Below are 20,068 nucleotides of genomic sequence, written 5' to 3'. Positions count from 1 at the left end.
AAACGTATTACGATCGGATAGAACACGATACGATAAAAAAATTCCAAAATTGACGTTCCGTGAAACGAGAAACCTTGCTCCGAAACACGTGAGATAGGTTATGATATTTCGATCGCGCGTAAAATCGTTAGGAACGTAACGAGTTCCCGGTCGAACTCGTATCGATCTAAGCAGAGAAATGAAAAGTAACGAAATAGATGCGTACCGCGGGTATATGTCCGTTCGCAGAAGGATGGTGTAACTGCACAGAAGGTGCCGGTTCACCCGCAGCACCAGCGCTACTCGCACCGAGCCACTTCATCGTTCTGTCAATCTGTACCGCTGCCACGGGCACCGATGATCGACGATCCGACAGATAAGAGGAACCCCCGACGCGAAGGTTAGCTCGCTCAGAACCGGCGTCCGGAGCCAAAGGTAGAATCGCCCCAGCTACGTCTGTACCACGAACATGCTCCGAAACGTGCGACTCTCAATCAGTGCGGCATCTTCCGTTGTTTCCACGACGACGATGCTGACGACGAACACGACGGCAACGAGGTAGACGGATCACCACCGTGAATAACGATATTTATTACGATGCCGCGACCAAGAACGCCAGACAGTGTACAGCAATGGCAGCTGGCCGCGAGCGGTGCTGCCGGATTTTTGACAACACTGTCGGACGACACGAAAAACGTAACTGCGAACACAAAGAGAATCGTCCAACGAACGCGACTCGCTTCGAGTCGGAGCCTCTCGAATTTTACCAATCGGCACAACTGCTGCTCTGCCGACGAACGAACGAAACTGGGGGGATGTCGATGGACGTGGAAAAAAAAAAAGGAATGAAACATACAAAAAACGACGAGTGCTTGTTCACCGACGGAAAGGAAATTAGGGGTAGGACAAGCAAAGGGGGGAAAGGAATATCGAGAGATACGCGAAATTCGTATGCGCCGTGTCGTTCGAGAACGCCAATCGTTGGGAATGTCCCGAAACACGACGGGGTACAATTAATGGTGGTTACGTCTTTCGACACACGGGTACGAGTTTTACCTCACCGCGGTGACTGCTGCGCCGACCAGTCATACGATATCGTGACCGTTCGATTCGGTGTTATTCGTACTCCTCGCGATTACCACGAACGACTCGGTTTTTCACGCACTCATCTCGTAAAACTAATGCTTAAAATACACTATTCACAGGTATCTACAACGAAGTACAGGCACACAATGTGCGTCCACCCGGCATACGCGTGTTTCGCGCGCAAGGATGCTGCGCGATTTTCAGAAGGGGTCTAGGGGATGGGGAGAGGAGGCGGGTAAAGAAAGAACCAACCCGCGTTTAGAAATACCGCGACACAATGCAGAGCCAATACGTTATTTCTGTCAATTCATGCTCGTCCTGTACGTGATTTCTCGTTTTAATGTCTACGTTCACCTCGATAAGCGATCCGTCGATACCACTGTTATGTTTTAACAAAAATTCGTAGACTTTGCCCGGCGTTAATCGTCCGTTCACAATTCGCACAACGCTGTCCACGATGTGTCAAGATTCTAGGTTATAAGACAGAATTGCACACGAAACGAATAGATAGCGGTGTTACATGTTAAAATCAAACGTGCCATTTTTACCGCCATCTAATATAAAAGTCACGTTCTGAAATTAGTTAGCCGCGGGTTATCGTCGTTTCTGCAAATATTAATGAAATCGTTTACTTTGCTAAATATTTTACATAGATGTATATACACACGTAATACCAGGAATAGAACGTTTCATGAAAATGACAATATCCTACAGCTAATTTCTTTTCGAATTTCTTAGAGCGAGCGAACAACTTTGTTTGTAACAATCGTGCTCCAACACAGGGCTGGCTCTAGTAATAAGCTAACCGAGTACTTGGTCCAAAGTGTCATGTTTTTTAATAGAATCAACAAATGGTTGATTACAGGTTGAAGCTTTGTGTTTCTCATTGTTAAAATCGATCAGAAATGTACACTGTCTTTCCATATAAATAAATAATACAATTGTAAAAGTTTTAATTTTGTACTACCTAATATTCAGATTGCTCTAAAACTGATACGTAGGGCGTCCCATGCCCTCAAGCCGACTCTGGTTTATCATCGCAAAGCAAGTGTAGCTATTGGTTGAAATATTTCGCGACTGTTCGATGTGAACTCCTCATAATGCGTTCACAGATTCGTATAATTGTGATTCACACTGCCAGCACCTGTCACACGAGGCAGTGTTTAATGACTGTAGCTGACTGTAGCTGACTGTAGCTGTATATGAAAAAGACTAACTTGTCAATTTAATGTAGAGGTCTTATCTCGATGGCCCGCTATAGGTGATAACAGATGTCTTTTTATCGTACGTTCAAAAGATTCGTATAGAGATGTTGACATATTTGGTAAGGATCACGTTTCGTTCAAACAGCCGATATTCAATTATCCGTATATCGAAGTATTTGTATCGACTAACTTTTTGACAACTGAAGCTATTTATCTCTTTCTTTGTTGTTGTTCGCTTTATTTATTACGATGATAAATAGGGCGGTGTAATTGTCTGTAGAGATTATTTAGAAATTACCCGTGAATGTTATCTCGAGCATCGTACGATCGTGTGCGTCGAACGGAAGTTATCAACAACGATTTATTTATTTCCCCCTATTACTTTAACTGTTTTCGCTTTTTCTTTTTAATACGCTTAATAGGAGCCGGCCACTTCCGCTCTTTATCTTAGGATTATTAATGATTGTTTCCTGTGTTTCTAACTGTTTATTGGTATTTGTAAAATTTATATTTTATAATTGTAGATTTCGTAATGCTACACGCTAAATACAACGATCCTACTACCACATTATAAAATGGCAACATTTTGGTCAGGAAGACCTGGTTGGTTCGGAAAAGTAGGAATAGCGGTATTAGCTACATGGCTTTTGGTACTAATTATATCGGTATCCCATATCTTTAAGGCTAATAATTTATCGTCTAATAGCGAGAGTCCTACGAACAAAGAAAATGCTCAACGTTTAGCGCAAATGGTTAATGATTTTGAAATTCTTAAAAGACAAAACGAGGCATTAAAAAATATAGTCCTTGGGTAAGTCTAGAAGAAATATTATAAAAGCAGACAGATTTATCTGAAGTTTAAAACAAAGAGCCTGGTGATCTTTTCGTTGTACAGGATAACATAATTTCCAGAGAAAAGTCAAAATCCGTTCAAGGAGATCATTTAGGTTCCATACACGAAAAACTTGACAAGGTTTCACTTTACGACGACTTGTTGGATCGTCAAGATAATACCAAACATGGTGTCCCTTCTGCAGAGTATGAAGAACTACGACGAAGGATAAGGAATAATATACAAGAAACCTGGTAAGTATAATATTTGGAACGTATATTGTCTACATATTTTAAACAATAGGAATATTATATACAGTACTTTAATTTTTGAGATAGGTATTATGTTAGCGCAGAGCTAAATAAGCTTAAGAAAACTTTTGTTAAACTAAGCCACGAACAAAGAGAGAAAAAAATCCAAGATACATTGGAAAATGTTTGGGATTATAAAAAATCTCTTACAATAGACATTGATAGATTGACAAAAGTAGACGGCTATAATGAATGGCGTAAGAAAGAGGCAAAAGATTTGTCTGACCTTGTGCAAAGAAGATTCAGGTAACAAATCTTATGTTACTACTAATTTATTAAAGCTATACGCTAATATTCGCATTTTTCTGAAGGTATCTACAAAATCCTAGTGATTGCAACAAAGCAAGAAAGTTAGTATGCAGTCTAAACAAAGGTTGTGGATTTGGGTGTCAGGTAAATATACGTTTATTTTGTGTAAAGTAACAAATTTGTATGCAAAAATTAGAAATAAAATTTTCATGTATTTTAGATCCATCATATTACATACTGCTTCTTGGTTGCTTATGGCACGGAACGGACATTAATAATCAAATCTAAGGGTTGGAGATATCATAAAGATGGCTGGGAGTCTGTTTTTAAACCGCTCAGCGAAACGTGTTTATCTACGACTGGAGTATCACATGCCAATTGGCCTGGCGATTCTTCTAAGCAAGTAATTTCTTTGCCAATTGTGGATAACGTTTATCCAAAGCCAAGGTATCAACCGCCAAGCGTGCCCGCTGATTTAGTTCCCAGATTAGAGAAACTTCATGGCCATCCGTTAGTGTGGTGGGTGGGTCAAGTTCTGAAATATCTAATGCGACCTCAAGAACACGTGAGAAAAACATTAGACTATGCAAAAGAAAGACTCGGTTTTAAGAAACCTATCGTCGGAATACATGTACGAAGAACGGATAAAGTTGGAACCGAAGCCGCTTATCACGATATAGATGAATATATGGTGAAAGTTGAGCATTATTTTAATGAACTTGAAACTATACCAGAAGTGAAAAGAGTTTTTTTGGCCAGTGACGATCCAAAAGTAATTACAACAGCAAGGGATCGTTATCCAAATTACGAAATAATAGGGGACCCAGAAATAGCTGAAACTGCATCGGTAGCAAAAAGATACTCAGACTCTTCCTTGCAAGGAATAATTATAGACATACATCTCTTATCTGAATGTGATTACCTGGTATGCACATTTAGTTCCCAAGTGTGCCGTGTAGCATACGAATTAATGCAAACGTATTATCCAGATGCTTATAATAGATTTGCATCACTGGACGATATTTATTATTACGGAGGTCAAAATCCGCATCCTCATCAGGCTATTTTAGATCACAAACCAAGGAAAAGTGGTGAAATAGAACTAAAGGTAGGAGATTCGATCGAAGTATTTGGAAATCATTGGGATGGTTACTCTAAAGGATATAATACTAGAACCAGTATGACGGGTTTGTTTCCTAGTTTTAAAGTAAAAAACCCCGTGGATGCTGTAGACTTTCCAAAATATCCAAACGTTCCATTACATGAAAACAAAAACGAGTAGATACACTTTAAATATGTAGTGATCTTGAAAATATTCAGATTGCTTGCAAAATAATGTAACTTGCCTTCGTATTTAAATTGTTAAAAGCAGTGAAAGAAATCATGAATATGTATATATTTTATTACTAGCAAACGACTGGTTTAATTTCCACAAACTGAAACTATCACGAGTTGTGAGAGAAAGAACCAAGTTATGCTGTTTCTTGAGCGAATATACGTACGTTGAATTTTAAGAAGACCATACATAGATACGTTCGCAAACTAAAATTATAAAAAAAAAAACTTTTAATATGTTTACGATCTTCTTACAAATTTGACTATAAATGAACATTTATAAATTTCAAAATTAAAGATTTATAATGATATAGTTTAATATTTTTTATATATTTTGATCGAAGTTAAAAAATTGTAATCGTTGTTTTAATGAGAAATTTTATTATAACGTGACTATGTCGAAGTATTAAGCTGCGAGTTTTACTCTTGTTTTATCTTATGCATTTAAAAAAATATGATACAAATTAATTACTTTAATTAATACGCAATATAAAGACAAAGGTTATGTGTGCCAATGTATTTCATTATTAAAGCATTATGTACAATAGCAAGCTAATGTTTTCAAAATAAGAAATCTCGTCATACCGTCAATTTTTGTAAATTAAAATTAGGAACTTCACATCACTAGTTAATCTCACATCTCCTGATAAGGATCTGTTACAATATATTGTCATAACGTACAATTTGTACATAAGATATGCAATATGAAATCGATGTACATGACAATTTTTTGACGATACTAGAGCTTATACAATGCGCATAAGAAGTAATGCATAAATTACATATGACAAGCATAAAATGCATAGACATCGAGCTGGGCTTGAGGCCTATCTTATACATTTAAGGATGTTTCCTGTATACATATTGTAATATATTTTATACTATACACCAATGCAAATGAGAATTGTTACTATATTATAAAATCTGAACTTGGTTTTAAATAAATATTTAATTCACGAAATCGATCGTTTTTTACTTACCATAATAATAAATAATTACAGAATTACTAACCGAAGGTTACTGGGTCAAAGTACTAATGATTGAATTATAAATATATAATGATGTTTAATAAAACAGAAGAAAAAAAGAATAAAGTGAAGTAAGCGTCGGATAATAAATACAGGAGTAGGATTTGAAATGAATCGAATATAAATTGTAATTTGACTAATTAACAAATAAATTTGCTTATTAAGTTTCATATTTACGACTATAATCATACTGAAATTGATAAAAAATTTACAATGATGATTCACACATAAATTTGATACGTTTATAAAATGTACAATCTTGAAATTCGATCGTTTGACTAACTGCTGGGTTAGAGTTATCACTATATTTTGTTAATTGCGTTTAATGAGTTTGATATGGGTGAATTTACGATTACATGAACGATTTCGAAAAAAATGGCACACATTTTTCGCATGTACAAATCCGAAATGTCTATAATAGTTCGTAATTATGGAAATTATAAAGTGTCGCAAAGGTTAGAATCATAAAAAGTTTATATAACATATTTTACTTTACTTTTATTTTGTTTAAATCCATTATGTGTTTTAAAGATCACAACGCAATCATTACGAAGTTTTACGCATCTCTGAGAACGCAACACAAAAACAAATAAGAGCTGCTTACATTAAATTATCAAAAGAAGTGAGTCTTTCCAATCAGTAGCTTTGGCATTTCAAAATACTATTTATTTAGAAAGATATCACCAGAGATCTCCAGCAACATATGTTTATTATTTTTTCCAGATAATACAAGTCATAAGGCCTTTAAATGTTTACCCAATGAAATTTTTTACTTACATTATTTTCTACTTAGATGCATCCTGATGTTGGGAATAAAGAAAGTCACAATGATTTTGTGAAGATTAACGAAGCTTATTCAACTTTGAGTAAAACGGAAGATAGAATGCAGTATGATATGAATTTAAGATACAACAATACATCTCACAACCAAAATTCTTCTAATAGATACAATTATTATCATAATATGGGTGTTGAATTTAAACCGTATGTTATACATATGTATATTTGTTTCGAGACACTTATTATTAAGGTAAAATTTCTCTGACCACGCATAAAATTTATTTACAGTGGAGACACCCCTTGGGAAACAAGAAGAGCTAATAGTACACCCATGTCTAGAAAAGCTATAAAAAATATAATAATCTTTTTTGTAATTAACATGCTTCTTGCAGTCACTTTACAGATGTTAATTGCAGTATCTGCAAGAGAGGATATAAGAAGAAGGAGCAAATTATATGAGATTGAATATCAACAAATGAAAGAAAATGCTAAAAAGAAAACATTGTTAGAACAAATGGATTATTTATACGAGTTACAGAGGCACTATAACTTCGATGTCAATGATGAATAATGTCATGTAATATATAGTCTATTCCAGTTAATTGAGACACACAGAGATCTGAACAATTTTAGTTTCGTTTTTTAAGATTTGTTCCAAATAAACAGCAAGCTTGATCAACCAATGTCTCGAATAACCAGAATAGACTAAATTAGTAAATCAGTAGTTATTTTGTGTAAATTTTTTGCATAACATGCATTGACTTCTAAAGATGTATTATATAGATTGTATATTTCATAATTTATTTTGATTGTTATACGTAATGGATATATATTTTTTGTAATGTGTAAATATTTTCTTTGTTGTATAATACAAAACATACATTTTTTTGAATAAAATAAAGTATATTTTACATTATAGTCACCAAGAATTAATCATTTATTTCAGATATAGTGTACACAAAATTCGAAGTAAGATTTAATTGGAATTCGATTTATTTTGAGTAGGATAGGACGAGTTTGTAATAAAGTTTATTAGGAAAAAGTAGATTGCCTCGTGTTACATAAACTTTGTAATGTTTAAACATTATCAGGAATTATGATATATATCTATGCTAATTTACAAAAACATAAATTACTATATCTAAAATTTTAAACTATGTAAGTCATGAAAATATTACGAATTATTTGAATTCAATCAAATTCCCTACGATACAGTAGTAATACAAAATCTGTATTTTAAAAATGTCCAACAATGCAAAGAATTGTAACTGGATAATATTTCATTCGCACAAGTGGCGTAACTAAATAATGAGAATATAACATTTAAAGGGTAAGGTTAGTTTTCCTCTAAAAAAAAACTCCCGCTAAAATTACGAACACGCGAAGCCCCAGAATCGCTGGTCGCGCCACTGATTTATAATGTTGGTAACGCAGCATCCATTTTAAAAATTCGATTCATACACAATACGACCAAGTGATTATCGCGACGGCATGTTGATTCGTATAAAAGTAATAAATAAATTAAACGTTTAAGAAAAAGTGTAGGAAGTGAGCAACACGTTAAAATAGCCGTCGAGAAAAGATTAAACGAAAGTGAACGGACAAAGAACAGTTGTACGAAACGTTGGAGTGCGTTTGTCGAAGTTGTCTTCGATTGCTAAACAGGTACTCGATTTCGGTTTCGGTGAAATAGTTGATGTTCTCGTTGTCGTTCACAATTTCTTAACGTACGAAACAACCGATGTGTGCGGAAGTGCCGGTGAAAATACAGGTTTTCCGTCTTCGTCGACGTAATCCGAGTAGGGGAGTTCGTATGTTGGTTCAAAGCCCAATCCCGCGCAAAGTTTTCCAGAGAAGAAGGATGAACAGTCGGCACGTACAAAATGAAAGTCTTTCTCCCGCCCAATTTCGCTGAAAAGTGAACATATTTGTAAGTTAACATTCCTACAACGTTCTTTTTCGGTATAATATTGTATCGTGAACATTTTTGGAATATTCTAGCGATATTACAAAGCAAATTTATAGGTTATAGCCATTGTGATTGTTCGTAAGTAGGTGGCGTGATATGTAGAGGGGCGCTTTACAAAGATGGGCTGTTTTTCTATTAGATTTAAACATTTCGATGCTCGATCGAACAAGCATCACCAATAAATTGCTACACGTTGATTTTATTCGATAGTCTCTCTTACATCGCTTTTTCTATGAGAGCCTTGCCAATCCCTTTGCCCCTCCAGCTTGAATCTACGGAGATAATTCTGATTTCCAGGACGTTCATCCCTCTGTATCGTTCGTCGCGGTTTACGTTCTGGTCCACGTAACGTAGTAGCCTGAGAATCTTTTTGAACTTTGGATTTTCGCAATTGGTTATGTACTCTGGTTCTTCTTTGCTCGGTGGTTCCGCTTTTCCTGCAGAACGATTAAGCATAATTAGGGAGAGGGTACCATATTATTTAATCTTAATGTTATCTGCAGTTTGAAATATTTAACGTATGTCGGTATATCATCGTCTAATTTTTGTAACAGCGACAAGATTATCATCTTTGACCTGTAACCTAGGAGACTATACGATCTTAATACGATTACGCGTTAGTTCAGCATATCGTGAGTGGTGCGCTACAAGCGACTAATAAGAAACATTGTTAGAAGTCATGAGTTCTTATAGCATGTACCGATTTACATAAATTACAGTGAATGGCAATGAGTATCTATATTCTATTCTAAAGGTCTCTGATTACCATGAAGCATAAAGTTTCTCTATATGTACATGCTGGACACGAATAACGAATTCAGATCAATATCATCTCTACTAGTAAACCAATGACTCGCGCCATTTTCTGCCAAATTTCTCGATCTCTATCGTCGATATAATTTTACTTTTATTTTTCTTTTTTTCATTCGATGATATTTTTATTATTCTTTCCCTCGCAAAATTCCAAGTGAAAGGTTAAGGAGAGTCGTTCGAATAATTAAAACGGACAACCAAGGTGTGCTATTAATGGCAATTACCTGTTCAATTACTCTAACCTGAGCACATCATTGTAAGGAAATTAGTCATTAGTCTCGGGAGCTGACGTCGAACGCAACTCCTTAACATCCGTGTTGCATTCGAAATGATAGTTCGCGAACGTTTTGCACCTGACGCGATACTGTCCAGCGTGTAATTATTAATGATATAAAATTAAAAATCTGTATGTTTGTGATATTTTTATAATTCCTCCTATTTTCCCCCAATATAGATGGAATTTCGTTTAGTTGTCCCTTATGCCCCAACGAAGTATACATATAGGCTGTCGAATTTAATCGAATAAAAATTTCCGCAAATAATTGTTCGTTCGCGAAGAACACCCGATGCAATGGATTTTTATCGTCGCGTATTTTTATGTACATCAAGTTGACTTTTTAATCTCAATAACACACGACTAACTGGATCTGTCGAGAGATTAATGTAATTACCGGAGTTGCGACAACCGGTAGCGATTAATGAGCCTCACTCTTGCTCGGTACTCGCATAAGTAATTTATGTAACGATTGAACGGTACCGTTTCGTAGTAGGTGTGCCCACCCCCACCGCTTTCGCACCTATTTTTCCATCAGATTTTTGCGACCTGCTGTGACGACAGCTGTTTGCGTGTGTTTCGATGGGGGGGAAAAAAACTGTTAACCGATTTACAAGGCCTTCCCATCGCGATTACTCGTTATCACCGCCTCTGATCTATTTAGAATCAAACAGCACCGGCCTCCAAGAGCATCGCGTGCGACTACAGTGGTGTTCAAAAGTGTCATAATGAATTTAGTAATTTGATTATCCCCCTTCCCAAAAGAGGACAACGATAAACAAAGTTACTTTCATTTTTCGTACGTTTTGAAATATTCTTATTCAAATACAATCAAGACAAATTTTCCACTTTTCCTTGTGATGCAAACGACCTCAATTTCATCCAATCGCTGCGTAACTGCCACGATTTGTTAACAAAACATTCCTTGTCGCACTTCAAAGAAAACTCAAACAGTTCGGCCGACAACGAGCCTAATGGATTCGAACATGACCGGATTTAGCAGACCGCTGCTTCGGTTTCCGTGAATTGAAACTGATATTCAAATGGTAACGAAAATTCGTCGCGACAAGCGATTCGTCATCGTTTCGTGCTCGTCGAGCGTTTCAGATCGGTGTGTCATCGTTTTCCGACGCGAATAACACATTCTTGGTCACGAGATCGTGAGATTAATCCAGATGCACCCAGAGACTATGTAAACAGATCCGTGGCACGACGGTTTCCTCGGAAATAACTCAATGAACGACGAAAACAACGCACTTTGACTGACAAAGTTGACCGTTAGCGTTGGATCCTCACCGTTTAACATGACACCAACAATGGCGCCGCTGGTCGAGACCGCCATGAGGCTGAGATTGTTCTCGACGGCGGACATGCTGCAGTACTCCTCAAGTTCTAAGCAGGTGCTGTCCTCGCCCTCGGGTATCAGCTGGATCGAGTGATTGAGAGGTTCGTCCCTGAAGAAGAACCTCCTGAGGAACTTGAGTATCCTGAGCTTGTCATCCTTGGTGATCGTTTGGATGTGATAGTCCATGCCAACGCTTTCCCTGTCCGACGAATCTGCCAGCTGAAAAAGACCATGGCTATCCTTGCGAAATTGTTTCTTTTAAACAGAACAGAGTACATAATTTCAATTCTTTTCTGCTGCGTAAATGAAAGTTAGAATTTGTTTCTGTTTCATTTTAGAGTATCATCGGAATCCTGTTTAAGAGACGCTGGGTTGCATTCAAGCGTCTCTTGCATCTCCCCCACGAGGCCAGCAGTTCCAAGAAATGGAAAGAATAACCACGGCGCCTCTTAGACAGGATCCTTCGTAATTTTTGGCGAGAAGATCACAAAATGAACTCGCACCCTGCCGGCAAAAAGTCTAGCAACGCTCCTGATCATAATAATGCGCCACTCTGTGCTTTATCCATACGACCGTTGACTTATTTATGTTTGAATATGATAAGCCACGCATACTGTATGTACTTTTTTTGCTCGATTCCCACGGGGATTGTTCATTGATATGTTCGAAAGAACGCTCGCCAATAGGATCTGGCGATTTCACCAACGCAATGTACCGTTGCGGTTCAGGCAACCCAGTCGTATCTGATCGTACGAATTCTCGGTAACAGTATATCGTGCAACGCAACTTGTGCGCATGGAAAATGTAACCCGATGCAACATTGACAATAACAACGATTCGTTGTTTTCGCAACCGCGAGAATTGAATTAGCGCTTTCACGCGCTGCAATTAGCGGTGGCCTGGTGCCGCGGCTTGCGTCGAGTATCTTCCATTTTCTCGGAGAGGAAAACTCTTGACAGATTTAACAACTCTTTGTAGAGAGGGAAAGGAAGACGTGAATCGAAATGAAGAAAATGCTTACGAGCATCGCGGGACTAGTTTCTCCATTTTGTCATGGAAACTGATAAATTAAGATTAATTTTCAAGTAGAATTTTTATGTAAAATATTCTACTTTTACCACCGAATTCCCATTTATTACTTTTACTTTTAGAAGCGTGGAAGCTTGACGAGGGCTGTTAATATTAATTTTTTTTTTCCATTTCTACTGAACCGGTTCACGTCGGCGTGTACCACCGATGGCTCACGCTCGCGTGTCTATCAGATGGCGTGTACAATCGCGCCGTCCCATGGCGATAAACACAAATAGCATCGCCGACGTGAACGCGTGAAAATGTTATGGCTCGATAGTTTCTGATGTGCAGATACGGATGAAAATTGTTGGTCGTTAAATATCGACGAGAAGACGATTCTCGCGGTTGTGTTTTCGATTGCATCACATCGCAGATGCGTCTCAGCGAATAATAGAATTTTGCTAGATGCCAATTTACAATTATTAACTTCCTGTAGCGACGTCTCACCTTGTCCCGTGCTAGAGACAGCCGCAACGTTAGCGACGTGCTCGTTCCTTTGCTTTATCGACCATACAATCGCGACTGTAACAATCATAAATTGTTTTCTACGCGTACTTAGTTGGATGCAACGAGGAAATTAAGGACATCGTAAGATCGTCTTTTCTATGACCGCTAGTAGAATCTACGACCGCTGTTAGACTGCTGGCAGTTAACCTTAGGATGACTTCTACAGAGTTCGACATCCGGGGTCGTTCCGAGTCCCTTGTGTGACCTCTGTTTCGAAGTTATTCAAACAAGTTTGAGCCCGAAACAAGTAAACAAAAGTAGATTAGCTCTGACGTTATGCGTTTGAATAGGAGAATGTTTACGCGACGTTCTACGCCGAACAATTTCAATGTTGTGTAGCGCTATCGACTATTCATGACCTCAGATAACAAATTTTCAGCGAAAAGTGCACATGTCGTTCAGTCTTCCAGTGAAATATACTCCTTACAATTTATGTTTGATTTAGAAACAAAATCTTATAACTTCTTCAGAAATTCATTATTTTCGATCCTTTGTTCACTCGAACCCACTTCTTGGCCACGAGGATATTCTTATTAGTATTTATTTCAAATTGGTTGTTGTACGAATACTTCTCACACTGACTGTAGTTATTATACCGTCACATTTCTGTACATTTTTTTTTTTTTTTTTTTATTAAATATTGACACAGTCTTCAGGACGAGCTTATGGGACGACCTAATATAAACATTGGCGTGCTTACCGTGTACTTCTTATTTTTCTGGATATCTTTCGCAAAGTTGGTCTGCACCTTGCTCCCATCGACACGATCGGAGCTTCCCATATTGGAGGCCAGCATCGCTTCCATGACGAATAAATTCGTGACGAACGTTCGATTCGCAAAATTCTCGGGAACGACGATCGAATTCTCTCTCGACTAACGGAGACGGGCAGGGTTCTGATCTCGACGAGGACCGCGAGTACCGAGCAAAGATTTCCCAAAATGAGAACAGATCTGTACGATTATTTGATGGATCACTGTTCGACGATTCGATATGCTTATCGATAGAACAAAATGTTGCCAGTCTCGGCAGGTCACTGAATGCGAAAACACCCGGAGCCTATGCCAATAACACGATGCCAGTTGTTGACGACGACGTGGTAATCTAACACTGCGCTTTGTGATAGGACGTCGTCTGTCTTATATACGCTCAGTACCGGCAAAAGCCATTCTTACAGGGACAGGCAAATATAGTTTAGGCTACCAGCCGATCGAGACCATCGCGGTCACGGTACCTACGCGATCGCTCTCCCCGTTTAAACATTTTTATCCGGTATCCTCGTTCAAGGCGATCGCTCATTTCCCCCCACCCCACCCCCACCCTCCCTCCCTCCCCTGGAGAACGAATATTTTTAAGAAGAAACGTTTTGCATCTTTTAGAACCGGAAAAGATACTTTACATAACGCTTCGTGCACGCGCGCGCACAGTTGGTCGCTCATACACGTTCCTTCAACTTCCAAGACTCCTTTCTGGCTCCTTTTCGACTTCTTCGATAATTTTGTTAATAAATTATGCGAAACGAAACTGTTCATCGAGTCAATAACATAGGGCATAGTTACAACGATCAGAGTACGTTGTTTATTATGATTTGTTTGAATTGTGGTCATCCACTCAATCGTAGTAGTTTAGCTACCATCATCCCCTCCACTAGTCAACCCACGCAACGATCCAAGTTCTACCACACATTTCTTTCTCATTTGTGCATATTTTTCGTTCACATTCTACGTCTATTTTTGCAAAGGCTGTTGTGTATGCGTTTTCAACCGCAGTTAATTTGGATGGCTGAACCTCGTACGTCGTTTCAGTGAATCTTCGATCGATGCGCACACCGTGCCTGTTCGTTTACGACTGCCTAACTAACTTCTTTCAAAATGCATCCCTCTTACAATCTTTCACACATACATTTCACACCATGCTCTCTCTCCGTCGTATCCGTTCGCTTCGTTCAAACACTCGTTCAAGTGTCGCCCGATCTAAACTATTCTAAACACTCTTTCTTCGCACCTCGCGTCCTTATCGTCCACGCATTCTCGCAATACTCGCAACGCGACAAAGGCTGTTCCTTCGTTTCAGAGGTGAACATCCTAGGAAGTCCTTCGTCAAAATAGAATGCCAAAGAGTTCACGTTGAGATGCGACTACGAGCCACCTCTCGAGCGCAAAGGGTTAACGATTTTCCCAAGTTTCAACTTTTCAACGTTTCGACTCGTGGTTTCCTTTTCTATCTCTAAACTAGCTGTTCTCACCGACGTCGCTCGGTGGCGAGCATCCCGTCGTAACTCACTCTGGACAGAACCGTGCCGAGGGAAAATCTAATGTTCAGGACAGATTTGTACCGTGGCTTGTTCCCGCTTTATCATTCGATATCGCTCGATGCAAATGAAACGACACGAAGTAACGTGCACGGGGCAGGGAACACGTTCGGCTTCGTTTCCCGCACGCGATCGCCGTTTAATAGAAATCCGGGGAAACGAGGGGGGAAAATTGCTAGCCTCCTCGATCGGTTAACGTTATGAGACCCTGTCGCATGTGAGGACGGTGCAAGAACGAACGATACCAATTAACCCGCGTATCCTCGAACACGTTGTTCCCCGAAGGTAATGAAGTACGACATCGGAATCGTCTCGGTTCGCGTCACGCGGTGTAATTAATGCGAGCATCAAACGCGCTCTGGCGACAATTAACGAGCGTCGAGGGGGGTCTTCTAGCCTGGAACGCTATATAAAGCCATTCCGTCATGAATTTGTCTAACGCTACTGCTAATAACTCTAAAAAGCTTCGCGCGTTGCTTTGCATATATTTCTGAGGAACGGGAGGGGGCCGAGGAGACTGGAGGGATGCGATAGTTTTCATCTCGGACTACGATTCAGTAGATGTAATTGTTGATGAGTGTTCCAGGGAACGTTTAACGATTCTTTGTAAAAGCCTAATTGATTTTCGGTGTAGACAGAAGCGTCGGTCAACACGTCGATGAATTATTTGTAGATTGTGTGCACTGAGCTCGAACGATTACCCGGAAACTTCTCGTGACGAGCCTCTTGAGCGACGCCGCGATAAATTAACAAAAAAATGCGTCTATCCGATCTACGATACCGTGATAATATATATGTTTATCGTAATTACCGCATTTATCATGTTCACCGTAGCATATACATCTCTTTACATTTATAATACTATATGTTTTCTTACATTTAAATAAGCCACATGCTTTAGATACTTTTTTCATAGCATCGGTGGCTCATACTTATCTGGAGACAAGGTAGCGTCTCGACGCCAAGTTCATGAAAAATTATACAGCCACCTTGTATAACGTGGCGCTACCGCTTATCTTTTACAGGAGAGATGGTCCATTCTAACCTAACTGGAAGCTTCTTTCATTAATATCTCATCACGCCTGCAATATTTTCTAAATATTTCTCACCGGGCGGCGTGACATACGCTCGCGTGTCTATCGGATCACGTGTACCACCACGCCGCCCCATGCCGAGAAACACAAATCGCTGCGCCCGTGTGAACGTGTTATACAAACATACACTTGGAAACATCAAACCTAGCATTTAATTTGAACAAATTTTGTTAATAGACAGAGGGTATGAATATTTACGATACTGACTTGTACATCTTAATACATGTGCCACGTTTTTATTTGATTCTTCGTGATATTCGAATAGAAAGCTTCAAGGAATCGTACACTTTTACAAATTTTACGCTCTTGTAAGTTTATCCTGTGTAATCGACGATAAACTAGCGTTGTCCTCTCGATGTGCCCCCTTAAAGGGTTAATCGACATTCTTGTACAACGTAACTTCGATAAAAATCAAAATATCACAACCTACGAAATTCGTGGTCTCGAGGACACCTCCGTTAAGGAAACCAAGCGTTGCTCGACAAGCTTCGTTACAAATACAAATGGCTGGTCTGGAAATTCCAGCAGGTCTGTTCGCCTTCGTATTTATTGTCTTCTCGTTCAGGTTTCCATAAGTTAATGTCGACAAGAGTATCGGGCGAGCCATTATCGGCGGTTCGACACGGCGGTGTTAAGAAAGAAGGCGCGAACGAAATTCTTGAACTCAAGGAGCGACACGCAGGTTGTTTACCCGTGGATTGCGCAATGTCACTGTACGATACAAAACAGGAAACTAGTATCGGTCACGAAATCGTCGTTAATCTAAACCGGCGAAGGTCGGACGAGTAGAATCGCGGCGATACCTAAGGAGGCACGACGTTTGGAACTCCTGGCCGTCGTTGAAACCCGTATCCTTTATCGAAAGATACTCGAAACGAAAAAAAGAAACATTCTACTTCGTCGTCGCTTTGGCATCCGCGGTAGAAGTCAAGCTCTTGACCCATTTTTTCGTTCATTCTTTTTTCCAGACAGTCTCACAGGGACATCCCGCGTTTCTATGGTCGAGTCCTTTGCGAACGGTCGCAGGTACAACGGCGGATACAATCACCGCGTTTCTAAACAGCCTTTGATCGCGAGGCACGATAAACGACACAGCCGCTGACGGACACACCGGAATGAAATATAACGATCGTTCGATCATTCGTTCTTAGAATTCGAACCGGATTTGGTAGCGGGCGTTCGAACGTTGAACGACTTCCGCGATGGAAGCGCGACGGATCAGGTTTTATCATTTCTAATTGTCTCGAGAGAAAATTTTAGTCCTGCAGACCTTTCCATGCGAATCAGTCTGGCATTCGACGTGTTAACCCTTTGCTGTCGTATGTCTTCTCTCAACCACCAAAACTTTTTTAACCGACTTCGAAAAGGAGGAGGATACTCAATTCGATATGTATATCTTTTTTTTTTTTGCTTTAAGGTATGTTCACCGATTACGCCGAGATGGCTTGACCAATCGGAATGAAACCTGTTGCATCGTGTAGTGCATGTCTACACGGTGGTCCCATTCTCAAGATTTTTTGCGATATGTCATTTTTACCGTTCTGGTCATATGTCTGCTCTCAGCCACCACAACAAAGAATCATACTAATCTTATATTGTATTTCGCAAACTGAAAAGTGTGATAATAAATTAATGGAAAGATTAATGAAAAGATCGTTAGTAATTATATGAAGTTATACAAGAATATATGAACATATGAACCAGTGGGTGAAATATGTAACATGTTAAATTTTTCAAAGACAAATATATTGAGTATTGTTACTTTTTCTGTAACAGATTGTAATAAATACCAAATAGTCGAAACTTGATAGAATACTCGATAGAATTCCAAATAATATCTTACAAATTAAGTGTAATTAGGCATTCTGGTTTCTTTAAAACATTTCAAAAACGATACTCCAAAATGGCAAGAAGAAAGTTCCGAAAGAACGTTACATTAAAACACATTATTGTGTAAACATGTATCTAAAGTCCACAAAAGAATTAATTAATCTTGTTTATCTTTCACAAGCTTGCATATTATGTATCACTGCTCGTTCCTCGGAAATTAATTCCGACCAGAACAATAGACATGCCTAAATTTAATACGACCGCAAAGGGTTAAAGGTTCGGGCTGCTCGGTGTCTTAAAAAACTCTCAACTGCTTGTATATCCTAGAATATGAAGGCAAGTGCATACGCAGCATCCGATGCGATTTTTTAAACCGTCCATTGGCTAGATAGTAATCGTTTCTATCGAGAAACCACTAATTCTAGGCGGTACGAGTCCTCGCTCGCCAAGTCCTTCGATTTACTATACCGCGTGTTAGAAACATAAAAGATAATAATACCTCCAACGCTAATGATTGCATAATTAGATTCAAAGTCCTTTTCCTCGGCAATTTATCACACCGATAATAATCGTAACGCGGAGAAAAATTGAAGATAACCGCTCGTTCGACGTTTCCCTATCCGCGCATCCTATTTCAGACGGCTAGGACTGCTCATCTAACGATACAACGATATTACGATTGCTGCCACCGTGCGACGCTGACCTTTCGCGTTTCTTTATCTGATTTTTTCATCGCGTGCCGTTACATTGTGTCCGGTCATTTTTCGCGCCTATCGTCGACTAATTTGTAGCAAACCACGCGACCGGTTTCGAGATGAAACGCGATAACAACGGGTGGCAACCTCGAGCAACGGTGTCTCGTCGTCAACGAGGAAACGGCGTGCAAGAGGGAAATTTTATCGCTTCTCTCGTTCCGATCGACGCGGACTGTCTGCGTCAACGAACGACTTCCCATGTGCTTTCCATATTAGCATACGTTGCTCGCAGATAAGTATCCGAGCTGTTCGATCCCCGACGAGCGACATCGGCGTTGAAAGGGAGCACAGCAGCGGAGCCTTTGCGAGGAGGAGCGAGATTGATTCATCGGATGTGATTTATTTTGAAGTTACTACTGGCATCGACGTTCTCACAAGCTCCGCCGTGCTTTGGCGAGCCGTCACGTTTCCAGATAGTAATAATTATTCATCGTCGATGATTCCGCAGCCGTGAACCATTCGCGAGACCTCCTCGCTCGACCGCGGGACTGAATCGCTTGGAAAGGCACAGAAGGATACGCGTATCGAGTGTACTGTTATTTAGGACACCGAGTAACGTGAACTGGATACATTACTGAAAATCAATCGACGTAAGAATAAGTATGCTTTTCGTGAGTTTACACAGCCGGCTGTATGAGTATTCGTGCCCTCTGTGTCTGTTGAAGACATTCTTAATACATGTACTGTTTCGATTAATATCGAAACATTAAAAATTGTGTATTTCGTACAAAGTATACAAACATACTGTATACGAGTTACTCTAACACACCGAAACAGCTAAAGAAAATCGGTTTTTGATTTTTCCAACTACGGCGCGCCACGTCCAAAAATATGAAGAAAATTGAGGATAATAGTAACGGTAATATACACTTCCTGTCACAGTTTGGATTTTGAATCAAAAAATCTGAAAAAATTCAGGAACATGTAACTCGCGAACTGAAATATAGCTGATTTTTTTCAAAACTTTTCGTGCAACAGGACGAGAGAAATTAATCGAAAACGTGATCTTTATTTTTTCCTGTTTACTCCCCCACCACTGATGGGCCATCAGTCGATATAGGGACTCGAAACTTGGCACAGATTAATCTTTCTTGATAACCTATCGAATATACGATCGCAAATCGAAATGTGTTCGTATTTATAACGAAGCATTTATTTGGAAACATTTATTTGGAAACATTTAACCTATAATTTAATTGACACAAATTTCTTTAATAGACCTTTGTCTAAATTGAATGACACGTTTGTGATGTTTGCAAATACTCGTTATAAATAAACATGTACATGTGTCAAGT

The 20,068-nt window shown here is 39.2% G+C and overlaps 5 protein-coding genes across 10 annotated transcripts in view; 3 read left to right on the top strand and 2 right to left on the bottom strand.

Moving 5' to 3' along the window:
• The window catches only part of LOC128896017 (pumilio homolog 1-like), a 100,994-nt gene extending 99,011 nt beyond the window's left edge, over positions 1-1,983 (bottom strand). The window contains exon 1 of one of the 3 annotated variants that reach the window (XM_054159132.1): positions 1,036-1,983. In XM_054159132.1, the coding sequence (XP_054015107.1) occupies positions 1,036-1,068 (33 nt within the window). In that variant the 5' untranslated portion in view covers positions 1,069-1,983. Of the gene's footprint in view, positions 1-205 lie in introns of all 3 variants that reach the window. The other 2 variants (XM_054159133.1, XM_054159131.1) reach the window with 2 other exon arrangements.
• A 242-nt stretch (positions 1,984-2,225) lies between these two features.
• On the top strand, positions 2,226-5,958 carry LOC128896014 (alpha-(1,6)-fucosyltransferase). The gene is made up of 6 exons (XM_054159125.1): positions 2,226-2,389; positions 2,795-3,081; positions 3,183-3,356; positions 3,441-3,659; positions 3,725-3,806; positions 3,883-5,958. Exons 2-6 carry the CDS (start codon positions 2,846-2,848, stop codon positions 4,942-4,944), a joined length of 1,773 nt encoding a protein of 590 aa, XP_054015100.1. The 5' UTR covers positions 2,226-2,389; positions 2,795-2,845; the 3' UTR covers positions 4,945-5,958.
• Positions 5,959-6,108: 150 nt separating this feature from the next.
• Positions 6,109-7,716, top strand: LOC128896030 (dnaJ-like protein MG002 homolog). The gene is made up of 4 exons (XM_054159163.1): positions 6,109-6,480; positions 6,557-6,647; positions 6,819-7,009; positions 7,094-7,716. Exons 1-4 carry the CDS (start codon positions 6,401-6,403, stop codon positions 7,374-7,376), a joined length of 645 nt encoding a protein of 214 aa, XP_054015138.1. The 5' UTR covers positions 6,109-6,400; the 3' UTR covers positions 7,377-7,716.
• Positions 7,717-7,818: 102 nt separating this feature from the next.
• Positions 7,819-20,068, bottom strand: part of LOC128896024 (arylalkylamine N-acetyltransferase 1-like) — a 17,129-nt gene continuing 4,879 nt past the window's right edge. For 3 of the 4 annotated variants that reach the window (XM_054159154.1, XM_054159155.1, XM_054159152.1), the window contains exons 2-4: positions 11,158-11,425; positions 8,995-9,211; positions 7,819-8,716 (exon numbers count right to left, since the gene is read on the bottom strand). In XM_054159154.1, coding sequence (XP_054015129.1) covers positions 8,518-8,716; positions 8,995-9,211; positions 11,158-11,392 — 651 coding nt within the window. In that variant the 5' untranslated portion in view covers positions 11,393-11,425 and the 3' untranslated portion in view covers positions 7,819-8,517. Of the gene's footprint in view, positions 8,717-8,994; positions 9,212-11,157; positions 11,426-13,484; positions 13,948-20,068 lie in introns of those variants that run through there. The other variant, XM_054159153.1, reaches the window with a different exon arrangement.
• The window catches only part of LOC128896021 (fasciculation and elongation protein zeta-2), a 40,095-nt gene continuing 28,656 nt past the window's right edge, over positions 8,630-20,068 (top strand). The window contains exon 1 of the mRNA XM_054159144.1: positions 8,630-8,735. The gene's annotated coding sequence lies outside the window, so the exon portion shown is untranslated. The remainder of the gene's footprint in view (positions 8,736-20,068) is intronic.

This window comes from Hylaeus anthracinus, unplaced genomic scaffold (genome assembly GCF_026225885.1).
Source record: "Hylaeus anthracinus isolate JK02 unplaced genomic scaffold, UHH_iyHylAnth1.0_haploid 5, whole genome shotgun sequence".
Taxonomy (NCBI): domain Eukaryota; kingdom Metazoa; phylum Arthropoda; class Insecta; order Hymenoptera; family Colletidae; genus Hylaeus; species Hylaeus anthracinus.
This window is presented reverse-complemented; position numbering and strand designations above follow the sequence as displayed.